We start from the raw sequence: 15,407 nt of genomic DNA on the forward strand, positions 1-15,407 counted from the left end.
ACAAGCATTCTCTTAAGGCAAACCACTGTTTTGTATGGTTATCGCTTTTAGTTATAAGGCATATTTATAAGGCATATTTATAAATTATCCTGGCAATGTACTTTTTCTTTAAAATATTCCCTGAAAATTAAATCATCCCAATAAGTTGCCTCAACTTTCATGTTCCCCCAAGGTGTATTCTGCAAAACAACCGTTAAAATCAGCTTCTGTTTTGGCAAAGCATGTTTGACAAGCAAACCATCATAGCAGGAAATTATTACATGTATCACAAAGATACTCAGATCACACAAGTTATATTTGTACCTGGATGTAGAAAGAGCAATCAAGTACTGATAGGCATTCAGACTTCTGCTTCTTGATACTATCAAGATTAGAGATAGAAGAATCCTTCTTAGAACATCTGTATCGTACTTTTACCAATGAGAGATTGTTCTCAGCAATATGTTCTCTACTACTGTGTTCAACAAGTCATAAATTATACAACCAGAAAAACCATTGTGTCATCCAATCTGTCCTCCTCATAGAGCAGGCTTTATGGCTTCTCTGAATTAATTTCTGTTTGAGCTAAAGCACAGCTTAAAAAAAAAAAAATCTCAATTTAAAATTTCCACTAATGGAAGAATGAGCACCAGCCTTAATAGCATTCTGAAGGTTAATTTCCTTCCCTTTGTGTTTAACTTCTTTAATGCATTTGTCTAATTTAAAATTCCAGACATTGGATGTTACTGAACAAAGAGCTGTCTGTTAGCAAATTTCTGTTCCTCATATTCCTGCTTAGCAGACATGGAAGTCATCTCACCTGACTTTCAGGCATCCTTTATAGTTTATATTACATCTGACATCAAGCCTGGCTTTCCTGATAGCCAGTGGAGAGAAATACGCACTTTCAGGGTACAGTTCCCATAAGCTGCTTTAGACGTGTTTATTAGGAGGTAATGAATCACACCTTGGAAGTGCCTGGGTGCTTGTGTTGCCTAAAAAGGCATTTTGGGTTGAGTAGCTCCATGTAAATATGTTTTGCAAATAGGTGCCGTTGTAGGTGCAATAGATGCAAATTCCTGCCATTAGAGGATATGATAAAATGATGGTTGGACTTGATGATCTTACAGGTCTTTTCCAACCTTAACGATTCTGTGATTCTGTGACTTCATAACTTTCTCATGGTCAAACTAAACTAAGCTTTAAGGCAAGTTTTCCAGTCATTAGTTATCATTGCCTTTCCTGAATGTCCTCTAGTTCATCATCATCTTTCTCAAGCTGCAGACACCAGAACAGGTCTGAGCATCCAGCAGTGGTTAGAGAGACACTGGCAGCGAAGCAGTAGAGCTTTCCTGCTTTTGCTTTTGTTTATCCTGCTTGAAAAGGCTCTCCATAGCTCTTCAGGTCACAAGAATAGCAGCCTGTTTTCCACACATTAGTCATCCTGGTCTCAGGCCTTTTTTCATAATCAGTGCTTCCCAGGAATAGAAAGCCTTATTCTGTCAGTGTGGCATGTGTTCTTTGTCTCTGGCTATGCAATGCTCCATAGGTTAGAATTAATATCTCATATATTCTTTGCTTGCATTTGGTTTTCAAACTGCTATTCAAAGTAGAAGGACCTTCTTACTATTTTTTCTATCTACCACTCTTAATTTGTGTTTTGCCTGTAAACTTTGTAGAAATGTTTTTCTTTTATGTCATTAACAGTAAGGATAAATACTATAGGACCAAGAACTGGTCTCTGTACCTCCATTAGAAGTACATACATTAGGGTATGATTCTCCCTTAACGCAAGTTGAGAAGTATCTGTTACCTACCTTTTAATCTATTTTTGTTGTGAATGTTGATTTTTTGGTTCTCATTTTACAGTTTGGTAAGATACCAATCCAATTGCCAAACAGAAATAGAAGACTACACTTTTGACCGTATTAACCAAATTTATAATCTCGTAACGAGACACAGTTAGTTTAATAAAATCTGCTTTCCATAAATCTATGCTTATGGCATTGCATTATTATACTTTGCTTCTTTATTAATGAAATCCAGCCATTTGTGGATGAATATCATGCCACCTGTGTTGCAGATGCCTGGATTGTCCTTGCTGACACTTTAAAAAAGCCTGATACAACATTAGTTCTGTCCCAGCCCTCAGGAATACTGAATTTCCCTTTGAATATCCCATAAAAGGAATCTTTTTATTATTTTCAGATGTAATTAGGCTGTTCAGTTTTTCTAAGGGATTACTCTGTTTTCTCAGTGTTTAAGCTGTTTATTTGGAAAATCTGATGTTAACCTTAGGATTCTTTATTTTCATAACTAACTGATGCAGAGTTCATTTCTATAGGTGCCTGTTCCTCTCCGAATTTAATAACGTGTTGCCAGTCACTTATTCCAAAACATTTAGACATTTCAGTATATAGAAGGAGTTTTCTGTCATGACCCGCTGACCAGCATGAGAACAATGTCCTGTCCATGTTGTGTTTGGTATTTGCAACTGTCTGGTCATGCAGAAGGTCCCTTGGACAGCAGCTAAATTCCATGCACTTCACTCATCTGTTCAAGTGAAAGTTTTTCAGTAGGCAGCTTTACTCAAGCCAAACTTTCAAAAACCTTCGCTGAGCTCATGTGGATGATCTTGTCACTGTTGGTTTTATATTTCAAAGTCACCGTGAGAAAGATTTATGTCCTAAAGTCTGAGCAGCAAACATTTACATTTGCCTTTAGGTTTGCGGCTAAGAAACAAGTGAACTCCACTTTCAAAGACAGAGTTGTTAATGTAATGTTAATAAAGGGTTATTAGATTCTACAGCATCATAATAGTGTGTGGCTAATAAAAGATGACATATCGTGTGTTGGGTTGTCTGTAACGAAAGAGGGCAAACAGCATTTAATTTAATATAGAAGATAGACAATGTTGTGAGTGTGCTGCTGCAGCCAGTATTAATGACAATAATGATTCAATCAGAGACAGAGTAGGGGATTGATAATGAGAATTATTAATCCAGATTTTGGCTGCAAAAATTTTTTTTCTCATTTTTTTTGTATATATATTACTTCATATGCTCCACTGTAGAGGAAAACATGAATGGATGTCTGACTTATTCTCAAGTTGGTCTTTATTCACAGAAATCTCTCCTGTGGTTTCATCACAGAAAGCTTCACAAAGTTTTGTGAAAGTCTTCTTGGTCTGTGAAGGTTTAGCTTGTCAGTTCACAGTGCTAGCTTGCAGCTTGGTTTACTCCTGGTATTGTGCCATTTTCCACCCACATGAGCAATGTCCTAGCCAGCAGCAGCTGAAATGCACCACGATGCAGTTCAATCTGTACAAGATGCTCTTGAAGAGTTTACAGACTAGGGAGTGAGAGTCATCTCTTACAACTTTGGATGCATAACTTTGTTGTCAGTTCTCCTTCGGTAATCACTGGCAAGGGATAGGCACCTCTAAAAAGTGATTTATTATGTCTTAAGTGAAGAATTTAAGAAGGATATGATGAATCACCTAGAAATGTCAGTCTCTCTTCATTTACTCTACTTGGAGCCTAGGTGGCTGGATTAAGTTTGATACTTGGCTTGCAGGTGGCTAAATTTGAACATTTCCCTAAAAGGCAGCCATAGAGTAGGTAAGGTTCATCAGAAGATGAGGTCAAGGAAGCAACTACAGTTTTAAAGATTTTTCTTCAACATAGTACTACACTTTGAAATAAAACTAAACATGACATCATATTTATCATGGCATGAAATAAGCTAAACTCTTTAGGAAGTCAGCTCTTAGCCATTGGACTGTGTTAGGTCAGTAGGATTGCTCAGACCATGCAATTTCAGAGGGAAATGGGCTACAGCCTGTTGCTTTTTGTGCATCAGTAAAATACTGCTTATATTTGCACAAGTGCATTACAACATGCTTGGGTTTTCATTCACATGTGTACATTGCACAGAAGCCACGTCATTCATAACCGAGATGCTATTTTCATTCCAGTGAAACACATGATTTTTTAACAGCATGAACCAACATTGTCAGTGGTTTGGAAGAGCAAGTGTGGACAAACAGACAACAAAAATTCAGATGCGAGCATTTAATTTCTTTCTCCAGTAAAAAATAAACAGTTTAATTATCTTTTTAAAATTCCATCTTATGCAGACTCTGACAGTTTTGTTGCAAAACATTTAAGAAGAAAAGGAAAAGTATACTCTCTCCAAGAGAAAATGTGTAGGGAAAGAAGATGCAGGTCTCATCCTCCCTGTTCGCTGGTTCCTCTTTTGGAAGTAACTATTCCTTCTCTTTTGGACTCTTCTAGCCTTGTGCTTCCTCGGCATTTTTCCAAGTTCCCTAAAAATAATTCTTCCGCTAACACCCATCAACCACAAAACGACGGGAATATCTTCATCTCCCTGTCTCTAAAAAGGAAAGCAAACCCAACAAAACGTCTGTCTAAAAATCTTATAGGAAGCTATTTTCTGATCCAACAAAACCGAAGTGGAGGCTAACTTTTTCCCCTAGTTCATAAAAAAGTGTAAAGGAAGAGTATGAACATCTTTATTTAAAATAAAATGCTTTTTAAGCTCTATTTGAGCTCAAGGAAATACTGGCATAGTTTCAGAAATAAACCTTTTCTTTGTTTTAATTTTTTAAAAATCAGTTAATCTACTAATCTGAAAATTATGATCTGAATATATCTTTCCACCCTTATTTGGAGTTTTTGCTTTTGGACTAACTGGCAAAGATAACAAAACTTTTGAATTTATCTAGAAAAGATAGCAAGATTTTGAAAGTATATTGTTAATCTCAAGTCAGCCTTCAAAGAGGCAGCATGTCATTACCATATAAAACACAGAAACTGAGAAGTATTTATGTTTGATTTGGATCCCATCAGAAGCAACACAGATGTTTCCTTTAGTGAGAAGCCACCCCCAAATGGAGCACTCAAATGTCAATTGAAATTGTTTTGGAATTGTCCACAAGGTTTCCCACGTCGTTTAGCTTTTTCAGTCTTCAATATTATAATAAAACAAGCAAACTCTAAAATCGGTGCAGCTAAAAATCTTTATGTTACATGCCTAAATTGCCACATACCCTCAGCATGGTGATATATGTAAACAAGAAAATAATGATCTAGAGGAAAAGGAGCAGAAAAATAAATGGTGAGAAAAGAGAATAGGCAGGAAGGAGAATTGCTTTCCTGCCTCGCTCAGATGGCTTGCAGGGATCTGAGATAAGAACCTGGGGAACGTTGTTAAGCTGCTCAACCCCTGACCTGCAACTTAGGAGAAAGAGAAAGGGAAAGACTACATCTTACGGGATCATAGTTACTAGGAGCTTTGCCAAATCAGTGAAAAGGACTTCAGAAAGTGGATGGACGTGTATGACAGGATTTCCTGTTTGTTTGTTTCTTTTGGCAGTCATCATTCTTTAATCCCCTGCATATGGAGACATGGTCTCTCGCAAGAGGAGAAAATGTGTTCCACCCACTGCTTTCCACTGCAGGGTCTCATATCAACTACCCCTCTCTTGAACAGAATTGCAGTGCACATCTGAGGATTACAAAGCTTAACACCTACCTGCCAGCAGCTGGGATGTGAGGGCCAGAAGGTTGCGAGTGGCTAATAAAGTCAAACCAACAGTTTTAACCTTTCCAAGGTACCAGGCTGAAGAATATCCTTAGCTTCAAAGCCAACAGGCACTTCACCACATACATCCATCTCAAATAAGACCTGTCAGTGTGTGTAATGGCTGTTCTAATGTTTCCCTGAGCTTGGGCAAAGATATCTATATTAAATTGGTTATTTCCTAATGGGGTTCATCTCAGAAGATGGCTGCTTCATAAGCATCTCTGAATGGAATGAGCATTTGAGCTCTTTGAGACATGCAGAGAAGAGCATCCCCCAGAAGTTATATTTTAGCATCCATCAGGCCTACTGAGTGGCCATATACTTATTTTCATGGATGCTGTATTTTGTTTCTATCCTGCAGAGGACGGGATCTGATTAAGAAATTACCACATCTGGGACTTGTTCTGAAGCACTGTTCTGCAAATCATTGTCCTACCCTGGATTCAGGGGAGTGCAGAATGGGTTTACTAAAAGAGGTTAGCCTTATGTCCTGAAATACTCAGCCTCACTGAGGATATCATACGGTCTGTTTTAGGCCTGCTGTTTTATAACAACCCTGAAGATACTGAAAATAAATTGAAGAATGGCATGTGAGTGCACATGCTCACACACACATGAAGTCCAAGACTCCTTTTTCTTGGCTAGAGAAGTTTGGTTGGCCAAAACTTACACTTTATCAGCAACTCTGCCGCTTCTTAGTGGATGCACTAATTAATTTTGTCTCCTGTTTTCTGGCTTTGCTGTTCCTTGTGTTCACATAGAATTTACACTCTCTTGTTGTGATAAAAGGAATAGAAAGGTTGGAGAAGGATTGCCCAACCGAGTCTACAGAGGTTGGAAGTGTCTTCTGTAGTTCAACAAGTGTTCTGAAAAGAGTGGAATAAATATATCTAAACCTGGCAACAGCATTTTTTCACTAAGTCTTTGGACAGAAATAATGTAAAATGTTGGTCTTATCTCTGTTAAATCTGTGACCAGATTTAACTGGATTTTTTCTAGGATAAGTCCTGGTATGCCCTTATCACTGAAGATATCTCCTGCCTTTCTTTTTGTCCATGCTGTTTTACTCGAATGACTCTCCCAAGGCATGTCTCTTTAAAGAAACGGAGGAATCTGAAATTTATACATTAGCCTTTTCTCCCTTACAGTTTCAGCATAATCAAGTAGTTTGAGAATTTCCATTTGGAAAAGCTTAGGTCATCTCTCACCACTTTTTTGGAAATCCTCCCAAATCTGTTACTCCCTTCAGACTTGTTTTGAGAATGAGCCGTTTTGCTCCAGAATCTTGAACTTCTTTTATAGTTTTCCTTGCTCACCTCATGGTGTCTTCCATTTTATCTTCTAGACTGGATAGTATTTCTTCTGGCATGGGGATTTACATGCTATGCCCAGACTTCTGTTTTGCATGGAATTGTTGGGTTCTGTCTTTGTTACATTGCAGACCATCTATCTAATTGGTCAACCAAAGTAACTCTTTCTGAAGAATCCTGTATTTGGATTAAATAGGCTTTTGAAAGACAGGATGAGTTGGGATAGTTTTATGTCATGTTCTTGTGTTAAGATAGCTGCAGAGAATGACCTAGTGTCTTCTCCCAGTAGTTGCTTGAACAGTTTTAGACAGTCTTCAGAGTCTGAAGTTTTAAAATACAAGTTCTCTGAGATTTCTAATATGTGTAGTTTTGGAGACAAACTTGTTCTACTAAGAGTGAAAATATGTTTTAGCTTTTTGCAATATAGACTCTCTTATATGTTCTTATTGTCTGTATGTGCCTGTATCTACTGTCTGTGTATTCATACTGCTGTCAGTGAGTGAATTTTTCACTGCAAAGAATTCCCTCACCTGCAAATGAGCCTTCACAGGGAATCAATTTCATGCAATGTGAATATTTGTCTACATGTTTTGTTTACTGCTTATTGTACATTTTTTATTAAAATAGAGGAAGCTTTGCAGCAGTACATTCGGTTAAGTGTAGTATCAAAGCTCCACAGTTGGTACTGTCTGCCTGGGACATACATATGCAAAAGGTAATTATAGATCTCTCCATCCCTAGGAGAATGCATGCCAGCCTCACTATAGTTGGAAGTGTAAATGGTTTCCAGCACTAAAGTTAAGCTATGTCTGCAATGCTGTTGCTTATGGCAGATTCATACAGGAGGTTTTATATGGACCTTAGAAATTGCTATAGGCCATACAATCAGGTTTTCTTAGAATTCTTTATTTTAATAATTAGTTTAAATTATGTTTAGGTAAGCATGCAGTTGAGAAGAGGGGAGAAGTATCTTAAAAAGGGTATATTTACTACCTGGTTTATCAACGCTTTTAATAAATAATGGAAGATAAGCAGTAAGCAAAACATGTAGGCGAATATTCATACTGTGTGAAATTGATTCCCTGTGAAGAGCAAGGCCAACACCAGTACCACCATAACTTACAGTTTTACTTTCCAAATAGTCTGGATGTGAGACTCAGATGTGCGCTGAATTCTTCCTGGTCCTTCATTTTTGAGTGTAAATCCTCCTAAGAGAGGATCAGAAATACAAAAAGGTCAGACATCAGTAGCATCAATTGTTCATTGTAAAGACCTGTACTTTAAATAAATTTATTTCCTATCATATATATTGCAAGTCATTAATATTGTGTTTTATTGGTTAACTTTATGCCTTTATGGCTATTTTTTGTTGAAACATGCAAATCTATTATGAAAATAATGCTTACATTAAAATAGTGCTACTACCATAACTTACTAATATGCTGGAATAACACATTCCTTGGGAATCCTACAATTTCTTTCACCAAGATAAAAATGGATCTGCTAGATTTTTAGTTTGTTTTGTTCAGCAAAAGTTTCCCTTGAATTTTATTCTCTTTGCCTATCAAGCTCAAAGTAATTGGGAATGTTCTCCTTCAAAGGGTGAAAAAGCCACCTTTTGGTAACCTTGGCACATGAACCATATCCTTGTAAATTAAATTCTTCACGCTTTATTTAATATTGTGTTTTCTTTTTAATACTATAATTGAAGTTTTAAAACAAAGCAAATTTTCTTAAGAGTTATTTCAGCAGATGTATAATTATCCTTAAGGATATGTGGTTTCTCACTGACTCTTGGCATGGGAAAAGAAGAGATACTGTGTTGGTTTTATCACAAGGAATTTAAACTGCATGTACTTTCCCCGAAAGACCTTAGTTACAAAACAAAACCCTTCCTGTGTTGTCTCTGTGCTTTGCATTTCTATACTAATTGCTTTCAGCTTGGATTGTATGATAATACGTGTGTTTGATATGCATGGTTTGTTTATGTCGAACTCCATTATCCTGTCTCATGTTCTTGGAGTGCCTGAAGTAGTTTCGCTAATCTGTCAGCATAGTATGTACTTGTGGATAAATATAGACAAGCAGCAACTCCGTGAGTGGTCATCATCATATGCTGAAGCTAAAAATTACCCCTTTGGTTATGGAAAGGCTGATCTGATCCGGAGGCCTGCTCTAGCTCACACATTGTAGGTCTTCAGCACTTGTCTATTAAAAACCAAAATGCCTCAATGCTGAAAAATTTATAGTGAAGTATGAAACAGGATTATGAAACAACTGATTTCCTTTTCGATTTTAGTTAGAAAAGGATTCTAACTTTTCTAACTGAAGGAGTGGAACATTTCAGGTATTCACAGGCTCATGGATATTACAGTAGCATGTTGGAGAAAGTCCAGTGTGATCGGCTTTATAAAGGGGCTCGGTAGGTATGAAAATACTGCAAATACATGTTTTGGTTTGTGTTATTAGTTTGTTCATGGTTGCTAAAGTGTAACTTTGACACAGTTAACAAAAAAATGCAATCTCTGTTTCTTCTGCTTAACGATACTGAAAATTCAGTAACTGTGTTTGGCTGAAGTTGCATCTCCTGTAGCACAGACTCTTGGCTTGTGCATTATGATCATTCTGTTGTTTTGCCTCCTCTTAGAGCTTTAAGAAAAATACCTGTAGTGTAAATCATAACAGAGACTCTCTTATGATAATTTAATTTTATATTCATCGCCATTATCAGCTTAATGACTGTGTGTGTGTGTGTGTGTGTGTGTGTGTGTGTGTGTGTTAAAACTACTGTGCTTTTTTACAACTATTTATCTGATCAGGGAAATGATCAATACAGGAAAAAATTTTGCAGTAATTTTAGTTCAGTAATCCTTTCTGTGGCAATAGTATATGGTTGTGGTGAAAACTGTGTGTGATCTTGCATTGCTACTTCCATATTTACTCCTTGTTTTTAATTTTTAAAAAATACATAACATTGAGAAAATACTATCGTTATACCTGAACTAAATGAAAATATTCTGTAGGAAAAGACTATCATTTGAAATACAGCTTATTGCAGATATAGTAGAAAAATAGGGAACATATCTTAGAAGCAAGAAAATGGGTTGTTTGAGAGAAATAGCCCTCAGCTGGAATTTCACCCCAAAATGGTACAGACATCTTATAGCTCATCAAGCACAGTTAATCATTTTTACAGATTTTCCTAGGATAGGAGCTTTAAATATGTATACAACTTTCTACAATTGACCTACAGATTCCTTGCTATTGCAGAGCCCTTGGGCATCAGGGTTGCCATGGTCCCCTGCATGTGCATCACCATTCATTCTCCTTGGGCATGAGCTACTTTTCTCTAGGTGAAGGGTTTAGTTTAATGCAGTACTTCTGTGGTGACCAGTATCCTACAATATGTTAGGACATCAAACTAAATGTTTCAGTGGTCCATTCTGGTACTTCTCTTTGTAGAACATTATTATTTTGAAAACAGATAGTAAAAACTTAATTTGTCAATGAAATCAATATTTAGAATTGAGTATAACCCCTTCCTCCCACCCCACCCCCACCAGGTATCTTCTGCATAAATTCACACAAACTATATGTGGTGATTTCTTATGTAAAAATTATGCCTTTTATTTAATGGGGCGGTGTTTCACTGGCACAGATGGCAAAAATGGACACATCCTTTTTAGTGCTGTTTTTAAGGCCCACATTATAATATGTCAACATAAAGGGACCAACCATGGATGACTTTAATGCAGCTGTTTCTTAAATTTTGAGTCCTTGATTTTCAGTTCTATGTCTCAGAGGTAACTTTTTTTTATGAGCTTCGTAAGGCTCAGTCTAGGAAAAAGAACTATATTCTGTTAAAGCTCATACACCATCAGTATAAATGCCACTGATAGCAGTGATAGTCTAGTCACGGGCCAGATTTTTGCAATGCAAATGTCAAGCATATGCAAATGCTTGAGGTAATGGAACTGAAAAGATGCATTAGAAAGCCAAATGTGTATATAATAGTTCATGACCAAGTCATGATCAACTCAGAACCTTCACACTGTTGCCAACGTTAACTTCCACACTGAAGATACTTATACGGAGTTAGCAGCTACAAAATGATCTTTTAAAAATTTGAACTAAATCAATGTCATATGTCAGTCATTTCTATAACTGCAGTAATTGCTGTAGCAATGATAGATGTTAAACCCCAAGATATCCTTTTACTTTCCTTTGGGGGAAAGGCTGTACAGTCCTATATTTCAGAGGAGAACTAGAGTAAAAATTTTTGGTGCACTGACAAATCTCACAAATAATTGCATTTCTCTATTACAGTGCAAATAATTGATTTCTCAGTTAGATGTCTGGAAAAAAAATGAGACCAGCCTGTGTCACAAACCTAACAGCATCATTGTTGAAAGGCTTCCTACTAACAATGACTATGTGGATTTAAATTCCAGTCTCAAAACCCTGGCTGAATGCCACAATAATTGAAGATAAGGGTGGCAGCTCCCAGGTAGTGTGACTAGGGTTTCTTAAACTTAATTTCGTAAGGATGTGAGGTGTGCACCATCTCACATACTGCCTTCCTGCCTTCCGTCCCTCCCGCATGTCCCTTCATATGCATGTCCCTTCATAGTAAACTTTGCACTTAGTAGCCAGTTTAAACCAAAATTGCAAAATTGCCTGAGGAACAGAAGGCAAGTTTGCATTTGATCAGATTCCTACAGATTCCTTCAAGAGGGAGCCTGGGATGGTTGCGCTGGCCAGAGAGAGGCGGGCGGCCCAGCCCGGGTGTGTTTAGCTTGGCAGAGGCTGGCTGGCGGGCAGCCTGCCTGCCCAGCCCCGGGGAACAGAGCTAGGGAGGGAGCTTGGGAACTACTTACGGAGAGCTTGGGATGATGACAGGGGGGAGTGCAGGGCTTTTACTGCACAAAGGACACAAATCCTTAAGAAAATTGGTTTCACTGCTCACAAAAAAAACCATTTTTCCTAACTGAGAACTTGGCAATCAAACTGATTTCATGGGTAGATGTGAGCCAGTCAAAACCACATTCTTGGCAAATATATTAGTGATCGTAAAAATATTGTCTGACTCCTTCCTAAAGCTATTTGTGGAGAAATTTCCATTATCTAGCATATTTGATAGTGCATACAAATTTGCATCCTTTGCATCCCACTGTCTTCACGCTTAAACTTTAGGAGAGCCTAGGTGATGATAGGAGAGCAGTAGCACTTACACTCTTCTCTGGTGGCTTTTTTTTCATTACTTTGAAGTAGATTATTATTCAGAACAACAAGGTATTTTTAGAAACAGTTTTGTATAATATAAATGTTCAATACACTTGGTTTTATGCAAAGAGTCATAATGCCAACAAAACTCCATGATCATGCTTTTGCCGTCAAAAATCAAGTGAAACTTTGCAGGAAACAAATCTAGCAGGAAACATCTATTGGAGTGGAAGAAGTGGTGCTGCTGTGCTAAAGAGTGATGCCATACCTTATCAATCAGGGGAGTTATTTTCAAAGTAAAGTACAGATATGTTACACTTGCAGAATAATAGCTACATGAACAAAAGCATTTATATCTTGCATTATAGTCAAATAGTGGACTTCTAAACCTTGATTTTTGTAAAGGAAAATATGTCTTTTCTCCAGTGCATCTTTTTATATTTCAGTGCATGAATTTGGGGTCTGATTCTACCACATCATGAATACCCTCAAACTATACCGTAGTCTTTGGGATTTAGTTTTTTCAGTTTTTTACAGCAATGAATTGTTGAAGTATTCAGGAAAGATCTAAAATCTCATTTATTCTTAAAGCAATCTCAGGTAATTAATAGTTGAAATTACTTTCCGTTATAGTTGCAATTCTGTTCCTCAAAAGGAAAGGCTAAAGGCATTAGATGTGTGGCATCCATCATTGTGGTTCTTTCTTCTTTCTTTCTTTCTTTCTTTCTCTGCAACTTGGATGCAACATACAATGTAACACTCTGGAATGCAATGCTATGGGGAAACACTATAATGGTATTAGTATTAGTTCACAATATTTTCCACAGTTTATATTGCATTAAAGCACCTCTGTCCCAATCACCAGCAGTGCTCACGGGTGTTACAACACTTACATTGCATTTAGAGTGGCTAATGGCTGGCCTTCCCAGTGTTACTTAATTTGCTACTTTTAAAGTCTCTGGCAAGTGTAACAGAGAGTGCTACCAGTACCTGCCTGAAGATCAGATACGACTTTTATTGCCAATAAGAGCTAAGCCTGAGGATTTTGTTTTGGAAATTTTATGCATAGAATGGTAATATTTGAATTAATGAGGTTTTGTTTCATAGTACTTCTATTTATTTTTTCTTCAGTTTCCCAGAAAAACAGTAAGTAGATCTAAGCCTAGTACATAATATATTGATACTGGTTATGGGGAATTCACAGAATCACAGGATAATTTAAATTGGAAAGGAACTCTGGAGGATGATTCCTTCAACCTCTGCTTGCCAAATAGACAGGTTTCTCAGGGCCTTGTCCAATCAAGTTTTGAGTATCTCCAAGAGTGGAATTTCTACTATGTCTGTGGACAACTTGTACCAGTGCTTGATCACCCCCTCACAATGGAAATTTTTTCCATATATCTGATTGGAATTTCCTGCATTCCAACTAGTGTCTGTTGCCTCTCATCCTGTCACCATGCTCGAAGAAGCATCTGGCTCCATCTTTGCTATACTCCATTAGGTAGCTGAAGACTGCAATAAGACCTCCCCTTAGCCTTCTCGTCTTAAAGTTGAACCAGTCCAGCACTCTCAGCCTGTACTCATGTAGCAAGCATGTAAGTCCCTGACCATCTTCGTGGTCCTCCCTTGGCCTCGCTCCAGAACAGCAATGTCATTCTTGCATGGGGGAGCCCAAAACTGGACGTAGTACTCCAGATGTGATCTCACAAGTGCCAAATGGAACTGTAGGGTTTGGTACTTTCAGGAAAACTAATACATAACAAACATTTTTTGGCCATGGGAAAAAATTTTGTGTCTGACTCTTTATAAAAGATTTATACTGGTGAAATGTCATTGTTTTTAAAGGAATCATTCTTGATTGACCTCAGTATAAATGAGAGGAAAATAAGGCCCTTTACAGCTCACCTTAGTCAAAAGATCAGACTCCTGACTTTTGCAAGGATAGGTCAGTTTGAATAGCAGTAAATTCCCTATCTGACAACTGAGTTACAGATCTGGCCTGCAAGTCAAAGGATAAGAAAAGAGGATGTTATTCCAACAGTTAGGTGTCAGCAAGTCTGACCATGTAAAAAAAGAGGATTGAGTGCGCACTGCATAGTAAACACTACTGAATTTTAATACATTATAAGATTTCAGCTTTGTTTTCTTCTTCCGGTCTAGATTATGTAAATCTAACCTATAACTATACTGTGGAAATTGTATTTATGTATTGTGTATTTTTTTTATTATCAACTAGTCTCCAGTTTTGCTTTGACACTATAGTGGGCCATTGGGATGCTCTGGAAAAGTTAAGACATGTTGAATTACCCAAAAGTAAATGTGTCTTTGCTACATTTCAGCTTCTCCAGTTGGTAACGGATATATCAAGCCACCTGTCCCACCTGTTTCTGGTACACAGAGAGAAAAAGGACCTCCAGCCATGTTGCCTATCAATGTTGACCCAGACAGTAAACCAGGTGAATACGTCCTGAAGAGCTTGTTTGTTAACTTTACCACTCAGGCTGAACGCAAGATTCGCATCATCATGGCAGAACCTCTTGTAAGTAAAAAGAAACTCTAAGTATATATGTCCTTTGCTTTGAATTTATTTTTAAATCAGGCTTGCTTGCTGTGCAATGCAGAATATTTCATTTGTAATCTGTGTTAGCGTTTGATACTGCTTCCCAAACTGTAAGATATGCTACTGTGGCAATTAGAAGGTTGTGGGAGAGGACAGAGGTATGCAAGATATGCCAAAGGGGTGACATGAAAAGCAATGAATATTTTATTTCTGTTTGTAATATGGGCACATGTTAATGTTATTGAGAGGCAGAAGGGGTGTCAGCCAGCATAGATTTCACAGCTGGGAGAGAGGTCACTTGAGTCAAAATAGATTAGAAAATGCTGAAATACGATAAAAACAGTATTTCTGAACAGTACGGGTTTTCAGATAAAACATGAAAATTAATAGCACTGCTTGTTCCTATTTTAGTTCTGACAGGAGTAAGTTTCATAATCTAACAAAGTGCTATAGCATGCAGCATTTGAAAAAGGAGCTACATTACAAGGTCTTGCACAGTCAGTGAGAGAGCCATTGTTATTTATATTTTAGGCAAATTTAACATACGAGTATGTCTGTGGCAAATTGTCTTATGTAACTGAACTTCTCCGAGTCTGCTATTTTGAGACTACATTTTATACACATTCTTGTTACTTTGATTAGGGAAGACTAGTTCTGTAACCTATATTTTAGTTCTGACAAGGTAAAAATAATAATAAAAAAAAAAAAAACCAAAAAACAGGAAATTG

The 15,407-nt window shown here is 37.4% G+C and overlaps 1 protein-coding gene across 2 annotated transcripts in view; it reads left to right on the plus strand.

The window, feature by feature from the left end:
* FRY (FRY microtubule binding protein) overlaps positions 1–15,407 on the plus strand; it is a 178,190-nt gene that overhangs the window by 18,809 nt on the left and 143,974 nt on the right. For both annotated transcript variants that reach the window (XM_059823308.1, XM_059823300.1), the window contains exon 2: positions 14,459–14,658. In XM_059823308.1, coding sequence (XP_059679291.1) covers positions 14,459–14,658 — 200 coding nt within the window. The remainder of the gene's footprint in view (positions 1–14,458; positions 14,659–15,407) is intronic.

Source organism: Gavia stellata, chromosome 1, assembly GCF_030936135.1.
Source record: "Gavia stellata isolate bGavSte3 chromosome 1, bGavSte3.hap2, whole genome shotgun sequence".
Lineage (NCBI taxonomy): Eukaryota > Metazoa > Chordata > Aves > Gaviiformes > Gaviidae > Gavia > Gavia stellata.